Source organism: Neolamprologus brichardi, chromosome 15 (genome assembly GCF_056152115.1).
Source record: "Neolamprologus brichardi isolate AB-2024 chromosome 15, ASM5615211v1, whole genome shotgun sequence".
NCBI lineage: Eukaryota > Metazoa > Chordata > Actinopteri > Cichliformes > Cichlidae > Neolamprologus > Neolamprologus brichardi.
Genome location: NC_142118.1, coordinates 17,164,585 through 17,178,989, shown reverse-complemented (window position 1 = coordinate 17,178,989; position 14,405 = coordinate 17,164,585). Strand labels below are relative to the sequence as shown.

Sequence of the window (14,405 nt, the reverse complement as noted above, 5' to 3'; positions counted from 1 at the left end):
AGAGGTCCCGTTCGGAGCCGCGGACCTTCAGTAACAGTAATAAATCACAGCAATAGTACATTCACGTAGTTGTAAAAAGCGTGATAATATATTAAGTAATCCAAAGTATTCAGAATACGTTACTCTCATTGAGTAACGTAACGGAATACGTTACAGAATACATTTTGGGGCATGTATTCTGTATTCTGTATGTAATGGAATACATTTTAAAAGTAACCTTCCCAACACTGGTAATGAGGGTGAGAAGCTGCAAACTAGGAGCCAGAGGCAGGCCTTCAGATGACGTCAAAGTTTTATTAGAATTCATTCAAACCGCGTGCACACTTGCAAATCCTACCTAAAAATAAACATACTTGGCAGAAGTAATACATGGCTGTTTTTAAAAAAAAAAAACAAAAAAAAACAGCAGCACCTTAGACGGCCACTTCACTCATTTTTGTTCTATTTACTATTTTCATCATTGGGCGCATTCTTTGCCAAGTTCTTACTTCTACATCTGAGGCCTCTGCCGGTGTTCAAGCAGTGCTGATCAGATGCTGGATTTAAAGAGTAAAGGAACCGTTTTCATTTATCAAGCCAAGCCCACAGTACTCTTTTGCACTAACAAAACCCTCAGGGATAACATCATTCAATGTCTTAAGTTAATCACAGTTAGAGATTAGGACTGGAAGTTCTGGGAAGACTACTCGAGGGACCTTTTTTAAAAAATTTATTTGGTTCAGAGAACACTTGTTAATGTGCTACACATGACCCGGTCCATCCGAGTGGCACCGGCATCTGTTTTCTGTGACTTACACTACCCTTTGTAAAGGATTCGTTTTGTTTGCCCCAAAATCACCAATCATTTTTGGCTAAAGAAAATGAATTGGTGCTTTTCTTTCTCGAGTTTGTGAATTTTATATATATATATTTTTTTTTTTTTAATTTCCAAATTAAAATTTACCTAGTTATAGTATCTCTGTTTTATTAAAAAATAATTTTGTAGTCTAGACTAAAGATAGTGTTCAAAATTAAATAGTCAGTCATTAACATTTACTTCTGATCATTTGCAAGCTGGCCAAGCACAGCGTTTGATAAATAATAAATAAGACAAAGGCTCCTCTTTCGTATTGTTTTACTGATTTACACATTCATCAAACATTTTCCCCAGAATTGAACAAGAAGTACCTGTGCACAGTGCTAAAACAGTTTGGTGACAAAGGCTGATGAGAGTAAAAGCACAGGCTGTACAGAAGGACCAGAGTCCAGAGGGTCCAGAGGCCTGTTTGATGAACCTTGCAGTGATCCTGATTGTTGAAGCTGCATCATGTCACAAAGAGCAACTGTAGCAAGTTCAAAACTACAAAAATAGAATTTTTTTTGAAGTGCTACGTTGGCATAAGAGCAACAGTAAGGCATCTTTGACAATAAAGCACAGACATTGAGAGCAAGTGAAGGCACCAGCTCAACACAGCAGGATATTTTTCTTTTTCAAATAACTGTATTTAACAACAACAACAAAAAAAGAAATCAGCATTCAGTTGAGGAATTGTTTTCACGTCTGTTTTTTAAGCTAAAGAAAATCAGAGTTGCCACATTCACTGCCAATTAGCTTAAGTTCTGCTAGAAATCACCTTCTTAGCTGGAGATCTCTCGTTAATTTTAACCCAGATCAAACAACTCTGTGAGCGATTCAACAAATACATGAGATGTTAACAAAGTAACTGCTTTGTGCAAATACTGCCTTTAATGATCATATACACTACTCAAAAAATAAATGAGGGAAACGCTCAATAATCACAATATAAGAGATAGTCAGGTAAACTTCAGGGACATCAATATGTTCAGTCAGGAAGCAGAATCCATCATGAATCTATTTCACCTGCTTTGGTGTAAATGGCAACCCCTGCAAGAAGGGAATGGTTTTGCAGGCGGTGGCATAAGCCTTATCAACCATCTGACAGTTTGGTCAGGAACATGCTCTCGAATAGTCCAGTGGAGGTCATTTTATAGGGCTCCTCCTGTTCTTCCTCACAATAATAAGAAGACGATATCAGTTCAGCTGCTGCATTGATACCCCTTTTACTGTCCTGTCCAGCTCTCCTTGGGTAATTGCCCGTCTCCTAGTAGTCATCATCCTGGAAACACGGCAAACCTTCTTGTAACAGCGAGTATGAATGTGCCATCCTGGAGGAGTTAGACTGCCTGTGCAGCAGGCGCTGTGTTGTGTCACTAGCAGTGACACAAGTGAAAAAAGTGACACTAGAGAAAGATCTGTAAGGAGGCATAAGGAGAGAGAAGTGGTCTAAGGCCACCACGTTCCAAACCAGTTCATGTTGGGAGGTTACATCGTTGCACCGACAGCGCAACTGGTTGCACCGACAGCGCAACTGGTTGCACCGACAGCGCAACTGGTTGCACCGACAGCGCAACTGGTTGCACCGACAGCGCAACTGGTTGCACCGACAGCGCAACTGGTTGCACCGACAGCGCAACTGGTTGCACCGAAGCAAGTGGATGATGTTCACAATGGCTTATGCTTCTTAAGTGGACAGATTGATATCCCGGAAGTTAAACTATCTTTGTGTTATAAGGTGATGATATACTGCAGTCTTGATGAAATTTGAATCCCTTACACGAGGATATAAAGTATTATCTTATGTATGTGTCATAATTCCTTGGGTTGCCTAAACATGGGTACAAACTGCATTTTTTATTATTATTCATGCATCTACATCTTCAAAATAAATATAAGAATAAAAATCAATGGATTTTTGAAATTCATCGACTAAATAAATTTTCATTTGCAACTGTTGGATGGACAAAACTTAGCAGATGAAGGCGTGACCCTGGTCTGTGGGGAAATCGTAAGTGTTTTACTGCATAGACCCAACAATAAACTGATTAAGTAATCAGCAATAATCAGTAACGACAGTCTTTTGTTGCAGCCTCGACATTAAAGTCCATGTGTATAGAAAAGCCACTTAAGCATTAAAACATCCACACACACAAAGTCGAAACACAAACTGAGATTTGTTGAAGAAAACACGCCAGTGAGCACTGTAAGTTTCACAGTATAAGATTTCTTTAACTTAGAGTTAAAGTGTGAGTTTTCTGCAGGTGCTTGTTTTTGGGAATCAGTTACACATAAGCTGCTTGTTCCAGCAAACTGTACAGGCTCCGATTAATCAGTTTAAAAAGACATACTGTCATTGGGAGGTGTGATCAAATCAGTTGTGATCTGTTTTTCTGCATGGGTTTTCATTGGTCGACTGACTGATTTAATGGTCCTGTCACATATCTGAGTACAGCTGAGTGACCAGGTTTGACAGTTTGTTCCTGTTTCGCTTTAGTCTTTTGCCAATATAGTGGCAAAGCAAAGAATCCTGGAAGCGTGATCTGTGCTCCATGCGGTTAACTTTGAAGATATTGAAAGTTCACCAGAAACTGTGCGCAGCGTGTCAAAGATTCACCAGTGACAGATCAGAGAATCCAGCTCTCATTCCTGTGAAGATACTCATCATTCCCGTGAACTAGTTTTGTGCAAAGCAGTGAAAATTCTTTCGCATCGGAATTCTGATCTGACTACTGGGGTTCACCTCCAGCTCTAGCACTACTGGGAGTCCAGGTATTTGAAGGTCCGCTTGCAGAGCTGTGCAGCGGGGCAGGAGCCTCACTCTGATCCTCCTCCTGCTGAGAAGGCTTGTGAGGCAGACGAGAGCTGTGCATGATGTGGGCATCCAACATCTCCAGCAACAGGTCGTAGAGAGGCACTATGTTCTTCACTTTCATGCAGTGGAGGTGGTCCATGCCTTTGTTACTGCACATTGAAAACAAAGTTGGGCGAGAGGTTAACGTAATGACTTTTGATGGGAACAATTTGGTCAGATGAATGTGTTTCATAACACTGCAGGGCTTTGAATAAATCTGAGCTGTAAAATAAATTCATTTACAGATCTGTCTCCCTTTTTTAAAAATATTCAAGTTTTAATAGCATGATGTTGGGCCGTGTTACCTGACATGACGGATATGTGAAAGCAGCATGAGCAGGTGAGCCAGGCGGGTGTACTGCTGCCGGAAGGTGAGGCCGGTTTTGCCAATGGCCAACACCAGAGCATCCGTCACAGCGTCCAGGAGGCACAGCAGCTTGGACCGGCTCTGCAGGTCCTCGCTGCTGTCTGAGGAACTGAGGCACATGTCTGGCAAAGCAAATGGGAAGAAATACACTTTAAGTGTGTCTACACAGTAAAGACTATATTACAGATATCAATATAGGAGTTTAATGTTGGAAGCTAAAGTAAATAAAACATTTTGAGATCTTTCTTAAAGAAGTAGTTGTAAAGCTGTGAAGAAAGAGTTTATTCATCAGAAGTGGCTTTATAAACTGTGTAAAAGCATAACTGGATTTTTCATGCAGACATCTTGATTCGGTCACAGCAGGAAAAGGACAGATGACCCAGAGAACCAGCGTGTGCAACACCACCAGTAACATCAGACTGAACCAGCTAAATGGAATTCATCCACAATTTATTTACAGAGCGCATGAATAAAATGCATACAAAAGATTTAACACCCTCAAAAACAACCACTGGCCTTCCCTCAAAGGAGAGTAACCAGGCGTTATAAATACAAATATTTTTCAAGTGTTTTTTTATTTACTTTGGCATAAAATACAAAGGACAGAAGCAAAAGACTTCTGGCAAGGTAACATTGACTCTTCACTTCAACTATAAATGGATCAAAAGGTGCTTACGCATGTAGTCTGCGCCCAGAGGTGCATTATGAGCCAGGGGAAAAATTATTTTACTTTGCACCCCTTTTCCTACTGTGAAACTTTCTGGTAGCAGAAGTCTGAAAAATCCCCGTGTTTTGTTCAACACTAAATAAACACTTGTTGTGCTTGCAAATGTAGTTTAAAAAGGGCGGACATGCTCAAACATTTAGAAACATCCTGCCAAAGCATCGAACGTACAGTTTGTTCAAATATTTGTAGAGTGTCTCACAGATGGTGCCATGTCTGTACACACTGGACTGCCCCACGTGCCCTGTCTCCTTCTTTAAGGAGTAGTTTTCATTTTGAGGGTCATTAAATTCTCGTCTAGACATTTGCTTGGTTAGAATCTCTCTGCTTTTTATCTCTGGCAACAGAACTTTAAATCTGTTTTTGGAACATTCTGATCTACTTTGGTTTTAGTTTTTTCCAGTACTACAAAAAGATTATTCACAAAACATCACCATGGGGTTTTCCACTGTTTGAGAGTTAATAAGTAACACAGGGGTTCTGGTCTGTGGCTTTCATGGTATTGAATTAGCAGAAGTCAGAGGGACTGGCTTTAAATTGACTAAATAAAGTAGTATGATCTTCAACTCCATGCATTTGTTGATCATTTTCTGTTTGTGTGTGTGTGTATTCTGAGTGAGTGGATTGTACACTGCAAAGATCTGGATGACACACCTCAGTTTTACTGCATACAAAAAACGCGACAGTACTCACAGGTGTTTCTTAGTGGTAGGGTGGCTGGTTTAACTGGTTGCTCTCCCAAACCACTGACTAATCAAGTAAACTCCTTTTTTTCCTTTTAAACTATGCCAGACGTTGAACTGCTTAATAACAACTTAACATAATGCCTTTACTATAGTTTGCAAACACCTAGTCATTCCTTTTACAAAACAAATGTTGAGCTCCAAAAGCAGCGTGCTCTTGTACGGATGCACAACTACCAACCCCCCCCCCCCCAAAAAAAAACAAATAAAATGAATGAGTGGACACATACATAGCATGCATTATAAGTTCTTTTTAAACTATATGTGAACACTAAACATTTCAATACATTTTTCATCATTTTGTTCTTATCATGTCTCCTCCTCCATCACTGCTCTCTCTCCTCTGTCATTTCCACCTAATCCTCTTCCTACTCACCTCAAGCCTCATCTCCTGAACTAAAGTCAGGGTGCTAAAACACAAAAACGTGTATAAACATGCTCTTTTATTCCTGATATTGTCACAATTACTTACAGTCAACAGATTAGACATGCAACCATCCTGACAACAAGCCAGCTAAACAACAGCAGCTGGTTAAAGGCTTACATTATCCCAGCTAACGTGAGGCTTGAGTGCCCTAAAAATAAATAAAAATAAATGAAAATCACACTTTCACACTGATTACATTCTCATATTGCATGAGTGTGCTTTTTGCTGCGTATCCAAGTGTCCAAGTCCAAGAATGTTAGATCCATTTCAAAGACACTTTAAGAGTACTTCTTACACAAAAACACACTCTGCCTCACATTTAGTTTGTTGGGATCTGATCATCTTAAATGTATTTAGGGTGACTAGGTCCCACAAGTAATCATGTGGTTTTCTTCTATGTGACAGTAAATGCTCTTACTTGAATCTAAACCATAGTCTGTAGTCTTGGCCATTTTAGTCAGCTCTGATTTAATAAAAACAAACTTTTAATAACATTCGTTTTTGATTTTTTATATTCTGGGGCTGAAGGTGAAACGGCTCTGTAGTCGGCAAAGTCAGACAAAAGTCTGACTTCGCTTGTGGAGGCAATTAAAAAGAAAACATTAATGATCTCACCAGAGAGGCCTTGACCGTGTTCATCTTCACTTATGTACCACCTGCTACTCTAGCTACTTTAGCAGAACCTCTGAGTCCTCATAGCACAGACTGAAACTACACAGTGTTCCCAACAGGAATCTTCACTGCTAGTTATTGGGTTTATGGACATGCTTACCATGTGTAGGCTCACAAGATTACATGCTGAAATACCAATCTAACACCCCATTGTGGGTTCATGTTCTGACAAACAAACAGTCTCAGTCTCACTTATGCACATGCAGCAAATCACACTGAGAAAGGACCTCATGTCCGCCCACACAAACATGCTCACTCACTGGAGTTGAGGAGGATCATGACCTTGAGGCAGACATACTCCTCCCTCTGCAGCTTGAGCTCTCTCACCCTGGTTGTGGCAGCTATCAGCATGTCAAAGATCTCCACAAAGCCCTGGACGCAGTTTCCTTCTTCTCTAAAAAGACAAAAATGTTGTTTAATTTCATCACACTCTTGATTTTTACCTCCACAAATTAGCCAGACATAACACAGATGTAACTCCCACGAAGAAGTAAAAGATGATCTGCTATTTTAACTCTGAAGCACTTTACACAAGAGGAAGGAGAGTAACATTAGTGATGTCTCTCAGCTGGCAGAAAAGATCACCAAAACAAACCCCAGAATAGGTGTTTTAGGTTCTTAAATGCTAAAAACGGGTTGGTGTAGCCTATTGCTAGGTGGTTGCCAGGCAACATGATGCCATCGTAATATGTGATGTAGCTAAGAACCTTTAGGAGCCTGAGGAGCAAGATTTGGTTGCTCAAGCCCTGATGGTCTAGGAGGAGTTGACAGACACAGAAACAAACATACAGAGGTTTGGTGTATTATCATAAGATATTGTGTGTAAGTACACTGGGAACCACTAATAACTCTTTTTAGAAGCAAGTGCCTCTAATCAGGCGAGTGAAACGAGGTTTAGGAGGTGGTACCTGCTCAGGCTGAGGTCAGGGCAGAAGATGAGTTTTCCTGGATGGTCCACTGACCTCCACATCAGTCCAATCATCAACACCTCCAGCCAGCAGCACTCCAACAGATGGACCTGGTCTACGAGACTAAGCTCCACAAACCCTGAGAAAAGGATGTAATCATAAAGTACATAGCTGTGAGCAGATGAAGCATATCACAGAAACCTGAAAATCGGTCTTTAACGAGTCTAATGAGCAACTAGGCAGCAGCATGAAGAAAAACAGGAGGTAAACAACTTGGTTGGAAGCATTTTTTTCCATCTCATTGTCTGTAAATGCAAAAACAGAAGGCTGACCTAAAAATATCCAAACCAAAAATAAATAAATAAATAAAAAACAATAAAATAAAACCTAAAACAAGTGTGACACACTAATGTGTGATCCCATCAGAAGTAGTACTTGTTAAAAAAAAAAAAAGAGAGATTTGTCACCGAAGTGAACTATGTGTAATGAGGTAGTTGCACCCCCTAGCCTCCGGGTGGTGCATTGCTCAGTGAGACAGAATAGCGAGGTCATAGGTCCTCCTCTCCAATATGGCAGAAGCGAGGCAAAGAGAAACTTCATCAGTCGTCTCTGTCTCATCATTTCCCTGTTTTGCAGGAACATTTAATCTGTTTTCCCAGCCCAAACTCTGGGTCGGTTACACAAGCAAAACCCCTAAAAAGACCACCTTTTTACAGGCAGTGACATTAAGAGCAATGTGAGACTTGATACTGATTAACGAACCAACAAAGTAAAACAAAAACACAGCACCGTCTCAGCAAACAGGTTAAAAAACATAATAACAAGTACTGATTATGAGGCACCTCTTAACATGTTTTCAGGGTGGATAAAAATGGAATTATGATGAGCAATTATTTGTCAATTTACAAATATATAATTGCAGATAATTGTAATAATCACTTAGTGATTTTAAAGTGATAATTACAAAATGTTGCTTTTTCATTTTTTGTCTCAATTGTAAGAACTGACCGATACTCAAAGCTAACATGTCAGTAGCTTGTTGTAGACACTCTGTGTAAACAAAAAACAATAGACAAACAGAGCTATTAAATTTACTAAGAGTTAGATAAATGAAAAAGACCCAAAAAACAGGAACCAGTGTCCTGGAGACAGGACTGTGTCTCAGTCTGGAGTAGCCCTTGCTGAAAGGCGGTGGGTTTGGTGGGCTTGTTGCCTGTACACTGGAGTTTTTCCCGATGGACAAACAGTGCCAGGGCCTGCCAGGGCTGCCCTTTGTCACTAATTACCGATCCAGGAGGGGCTCAGAGTAGAGTTGCTACACCTCCACATCAAAAGGAGCCAGCGGAGGTGTTTCAGGCATCTGACAAGGATACTTCCTGGGTGCCTCCTGGTTGAGGCGTTCCAGACATGTCCCACCAGGAGAAGGCCCCGGGGCAGACCTGGGATACGCTGAAGAAATTAGATCTCTCAACTGGCCTGGGAATGCTGCCTTTGTGTTCCCCCAGAAAAAGCTGGAGGAGGTGGCCAGGGAGGAAGGTCAGGGCTCATCTCCTTAGGCTGCTGCCCCCGCGACACTGCCTCAATGGCAGATGAAAATGGATGGATGGCTGTAGCTCAGGAGGTAGAACAGGTCACCTACTGATTGGAAGGTCGGTGGTTCGATCCCTGGCTCCTCCAGTCTGCATGTCAAGTATCCTTGGGCAAGATACTAACCCCATGCATCCATCGGAGTATGAATGTGTATGAATGTCGTTAGAAAGCACTAAGTGTAGATAAAGTGCTTGTGAGAATGGGTGTGATTGAGTGAATGAGGCATGTTGTATAGAGCGCTTTGAGTACTCCGAGAGAAAAATCAGTCAGTCCATGGATAGATGGAGGTTCCCTCCCACTGGGCGACCACCGATGTGATCACCTAGCGAATGAAAGTTGTCTTCTGATGGTGTAAAGCAAGGGTCGGCAACCCTAGGCACGCGTGCCAACTGATGGCACGACCATAGCTGGACTGGCCATCGGGCATACTGGGCATTTGCTCGGTGGCCTGGTGACTTTTTTTTTCTTTGTAACGGTATAAACAATGAAAGGTGGTGGATTGGCCAGATGCTGGTCGGTGTATAAAAATAACTCAGTTGTTTGGTGGTGGCTGTGGCGGTGCTTCCTCAGATTCAGTAACATTAGCAAGTGGTGGAAGCCAGAAGGTGGATGAGAGAAAGGGGAGGCAGGAGGGGAGACCCGAGGCACACATATGGCACACTGACTTCTGAGGAAATTTTAAATGGCACTCGTCATCAGAAAGGTTGCCTACCCCTGGTGTAAAGTTACCGTAAGCTTTCTGTGAGCTTTGACAAGATCTGTCACTCTTTAAATGACTTTTTGCAAAACGCCAAGTAAACTAAATCGACTTGCACCAACAATCATGTCAGAATCAAAGTTACAAAGATTATTTTACTGCTACTCTCACGTTCAATATGATCATTTGTGCATACATATGAACACACATTCCTAATAAAGTGCTCAGTGCTAAATCCTGAACAGGCAACAGAAAAACCACAGACTTGTATGGTCTGTACTGCTGTCACAGGCTACGACAACAATGAGCATCCAGACAATTCACTTTAGCTTGAAATTAAATGGTTCTTTGCTGTAATGATTTACTTCACTTTGTCAGGCTTAAATTGGTTAAATTCACCACATGCCACAAGCAGTCAGAATTCATTAACAGGGCTACAGAAATCCACCCTTTGTGATACATTGTTATGTCACAGCTCACTGCCAGACTCCAGTTCCATCACTGCTGCTGTGTTTTACAGGCTCAAACGCTAAATAAAGCAGAGACAAATGTGCCAAGCCACAAACACATCATTACCTGTCTTGAGACAGTGAACTGCTCAGCGAGAAGAATAAAATACCTAGATCTGTTATCATTAAAGCAATTTTTACTGATGTTGTAGAAAGACTCTTTGTATAATCTCAAACTAGTTGCATTTCTCAACTCAAGAAACACGGAAACTAGACATAATAACAGCTGTTTCAGGAGCACTTTGAAATGCCCTTGTTTTATATAGAAAAGCTTTCCTCTAATACAAGATTCAACTAATCAAAATGTTGTAAATGAGAACTAACGATTAATGATTTTGTGGCAACTTTGTTACTGTGTGTCGTGCTATATACTCACCAGCTATTTTGTCAAGTGCAAATATTGACTCTTATCAGCTTTCAAATGGTAGCAACTCAGTGCTTTTAAGAAAGTATAGAAGTCAACTTGCGAGAGTTCAAACCAAAAATCAGAAAAAAAATGTTATGTAAGTGATTGAACATGGCATGGTTGTTGGTGCCAGACTAGTCTAGTCTAAATAGTCTGAAAGAGAGAAAATACATTGTGATCTGACAAGACGTCAGCAGCAACTGTTACAATCACACATGTTACAATCAAGATATGTAAAAGAGCATCTCTGAATCCGCAATATGTCCCTGAAGCAGATGGACTACAGCAGCTCACTGTGTTCCACTCTTGTCAGCTAAAAACATGAGGCCAAGATTAAAGTTCGCACAAGATAACGGACAAGAAAAGACTGGAAAAACTTTTCCTGGTCAAAACTTTAGATGCCAGAGCCAGAATTTGGTGTAAACAACAAGAACGTACAGATCCATCCTGCCTTCTATCAAAGGTTCAGGTTGGTGTAATGGTACAAGTTTGGCCCTCTTAGTACCAACTGAGCACTGTTTAAATGCCACCACCTACCCGAGTCTTGTGGCTGACCATTTATATTCCTTCATAACCGAAACTATAATGTACTAACTACAACGTCATCTCATGGCTGCTTGCAGCAGGCAAACACACCATCACAAAGCTCAAATCATCTCAAACTGGTTTCTTGATCATGACGATGACCTCACTGTACTCATATGGCCTCCTCAGTCACCAGATCTTAAACCAACAGAACATCTTTGGGATTTGGTTGAATAGGAGGACCCACAATCAATCACATTAATGTCACCTAAAAAATACAAAAAGAAGTGTATATTTTCTTCATCAGTGTATACTACACTTTATTTATTCATGACATGAATTGCTCTATTGGCGAAACACTTATTTGTGTCAGCACTCTGGCATGAAACCATTAATTAAGTGGTATTGCCACATTGCTATGTAACATTCATTTAGATTTTTTGTTGACCTGAATAACCTGAAGAAGATAAAAAAAAATAATTAATTATATAAATTCATCTAATTTTTTTTTTTAGAAATATCACAAAAACAAACACCTGGAATCTTCTTGGCCCAGCTAATCATGTGAACCAGCTCTTTATCTGCCAGGTTGGTGAGCAACATCATGACGCTTGCTTCGGTCAGCGGCCTCTTCGCGTCCTTCCTGAGGTAGATCTCTGGCGGCTCCGCCTCCAATATCCGCTCAATTAGCTGCTCTGGGGTCAGTGCAGGTTTTTCGGGCTCAGTTATGCCCTTTGGTTCAGCTGTTTTGCCCTGTGAGGATTGACGGGTTAGCCGCCTTGCCTGCAAATTCCTGTGGTTTCCACGCTCCTTTCGAATACCTGTGTGTAACAAGGCAAGCATTAAATTATAGCCAATTTTTACCCATGTTCCAGACTGTCCATATCTGTTCAATTTTGCTGTTGTTTTCTATATATGATTGCAATTTTGGGGGGTTAAGAAGGGTAAAGCAAAAGGCAAAAATGGCAAGCAGCAAGTCCATCAGTTACAGACAGAAATCACTGAACAGGCTACAAGATCTGGCACCATGTAGTTCCTACTTGGAAAAACAAAATGTCGGAATAAACTGAAATCCAAATTTAGGTTATGGGAATCCTATTTACTGCAAACAGATGTTGAAAAGATTTGTTTTATGTGGAAATTAATATAAGAGCCACTGGTGGCTTTTAGAGCCAGATCACATTTCTCATATGTAGACAAAAAACGAAAGTAAAAGCGCTGGAACCATATTAAAGAACAACATTTGGATTAAACTTTATTTCTATCCAGATATCCCTGCATCATTGCAGTGATACCAAAAATTAAAACTTCACGTTTTAACCAAAACACTACAAGAGCAGATCAAATGTAGGAATAAAGACTTCTTTAATGAAATGTGAATTAATAGGCAAACAAATACTAAAATATTATGGAATATTAAAACATATATTGTTCTTGCTCTTGCATATAATGAAACATAGTTCTATGGTCATATTGTTGTACGAGTCCACAGAAAAAAAATGAAATAAACTGATCTTACAAGTAAACAAGAACATTAGAAAAATATATTCAAGCATATGTATAATATCAATACTGTATAATTAGTAATAACATCATTCAATATTGAGAACAGGGTCACACACATGATTACTTACAGTGTATAAGTACACAAACCTCAGCACAAACTATATATACGGTGATATTCTGAGCCTAAACTGCTATTTAGTCAAACCTACTAACCTACTCAGCTACTCAGCAAATAAAGGAACATTAATAATATGTGAATTAAACTTGCTGTTTTCGCTGTGGACTGTTCATATTTGACATATTTATGTGCTGTAATAAAACGCTACATCATTATCTTCCAACCACGTTCTTTCCAAGTGTGCGAAATTATTTGATGAGTCCCAAAATCAATATCCTCCCCTTTGATCCTGTGTTCGCTTTCAATCAAAGATTCCAACTCATACTGCCAGCCTAGCAGGTCCAAATTGTCTTTTTTTGTTTTTTTTAAAATTTCAGATAAAATAAATCAAACATTATCACATGACCAAGTTATTTAGGTAATAATCAGAACATCAAGTTACTGTTGGCTGGATTCAGAAAAACAAAATGCAAAAACTTCTATCGGAACTAGTAGAAATATGAAACAATGTATACATATAATCATACTAACCACATTTGGTCATGCCAACTTCATAGCATTTGCGAAGGCGACATGCCTGGCAGCTCTTACGGCGGTTCTTGTCAATAGTGCACTGATTGGTTGCCGGGCAGATATAGTCATTGTGTCCTAAAACAAAAAGAGAGGGAGACAAAAATAAAAAGTTGGATAGAAAAAATGAAAAATGAGTTGTATGAAGAAAAAGACAATGCAAAGTTGCATCCCGGCACAACAGACAGGCAGACTGAGAATTTCCAGCTTGTGCAACTTCCAGCAAAAATCATTGATGACAAGCAGTCCTTTGTGGTCAGTTCAAGCCCTCTCTCTGTACCCTGGGGGTGGCTGTAGCTCAGGTGGTAGAGCAGGTCATCTACTGATTGGAAGGTTGGTGGTTCGATTCCTAGGCTTCCCCTAGTCTGCATGCCAATTATCCTTGGGCAAGATACTAACCCCAAATTGCTCTCCAATGCATCGATCGGGGTATGGATGTGTGTGAATATTAGCTATAAAGCACTTAGAAAGATGTGAATGGGTGAATGCACAAGTTGTGTAAAGCATTTTGAGTGCTCAGATGAGTAGAAAAGTGCTATATAAGAACCAGTCCATTTACCATTTTGCTCACAAAGACTTAATTTGCATAGGCAGACATAATGTTTGAACAGTGGTATTTTCAGAAAAATATCAACTGTGATCCAAAATTACCATCTAAATTCAGTTTAGCATGCTATACGCATACTGGTTTGCCTTAATGTATAGTAATGGTTAAATGGTCTAGTTTTGAATATATTTGTTCAAAAGCTCAAAGTGTTGTGTAATACAAGATAATGTCATAACAGCTGTAAAATAAAGCTTAAACTGGCAACATACAAGTTTTTAGCTTCAAATTATCATTATGAAATAAATTTTGATTATAATGGGAAGTTAATGACTTGACACCACAGGATATGGATTTGTTCCAGGCAAGCCTTTGACTAGGCAATCTGTCAGGCAGCGAGTACAAAAAGC

The 14,405-nt window shown here is 40.1% G+C and overlaps 1 protein-coding gene across 4 annotated transcripts in view; it reads right to left on the bottom strand.

Annotated features, from left to right (window-relative positions):
- Positions 1-660: 660 nt before the first annotated feature.
- Positions 661-14,405, bottom strand: part of esr2a (estrogen receptor 2a) — a 28,333-nt gene continuing 14,588 nt past the window's right edge. For all 4 annotated transcript variants that reach the window (XM_006792713.2, XM_006792714.2, XM_087851918.1 and 1 more), the window contains 6 exons: positions 13,413-13,529; positions 11,794-12,078; positions 7,531-7,669; positions 6,883-7,016; positions 3,995-4,178; positions 661-3,799 (listed from right to left, as the gene is read on the bottom strand). In XM_006792713.2, the coding sequence (XP_006792776.2) occupies positions 3,565-3,799; positions 3,995-4,178; positions 6,883-7,016; positions 7,531-7,669; positions 11,794-12,078; positions 13,413-13,529 (1,094 nt within the window). In that variant the 3' untranslated portion in view covers positions 661-3,564. The remainder of the gene's footprint in view (positions 3,800-3,994; positions 4,179-6,882; positions 7,017-7,530; positions 7,670-11,793; positions 12,079-13,412; positions 13,530-14,405) is intronic.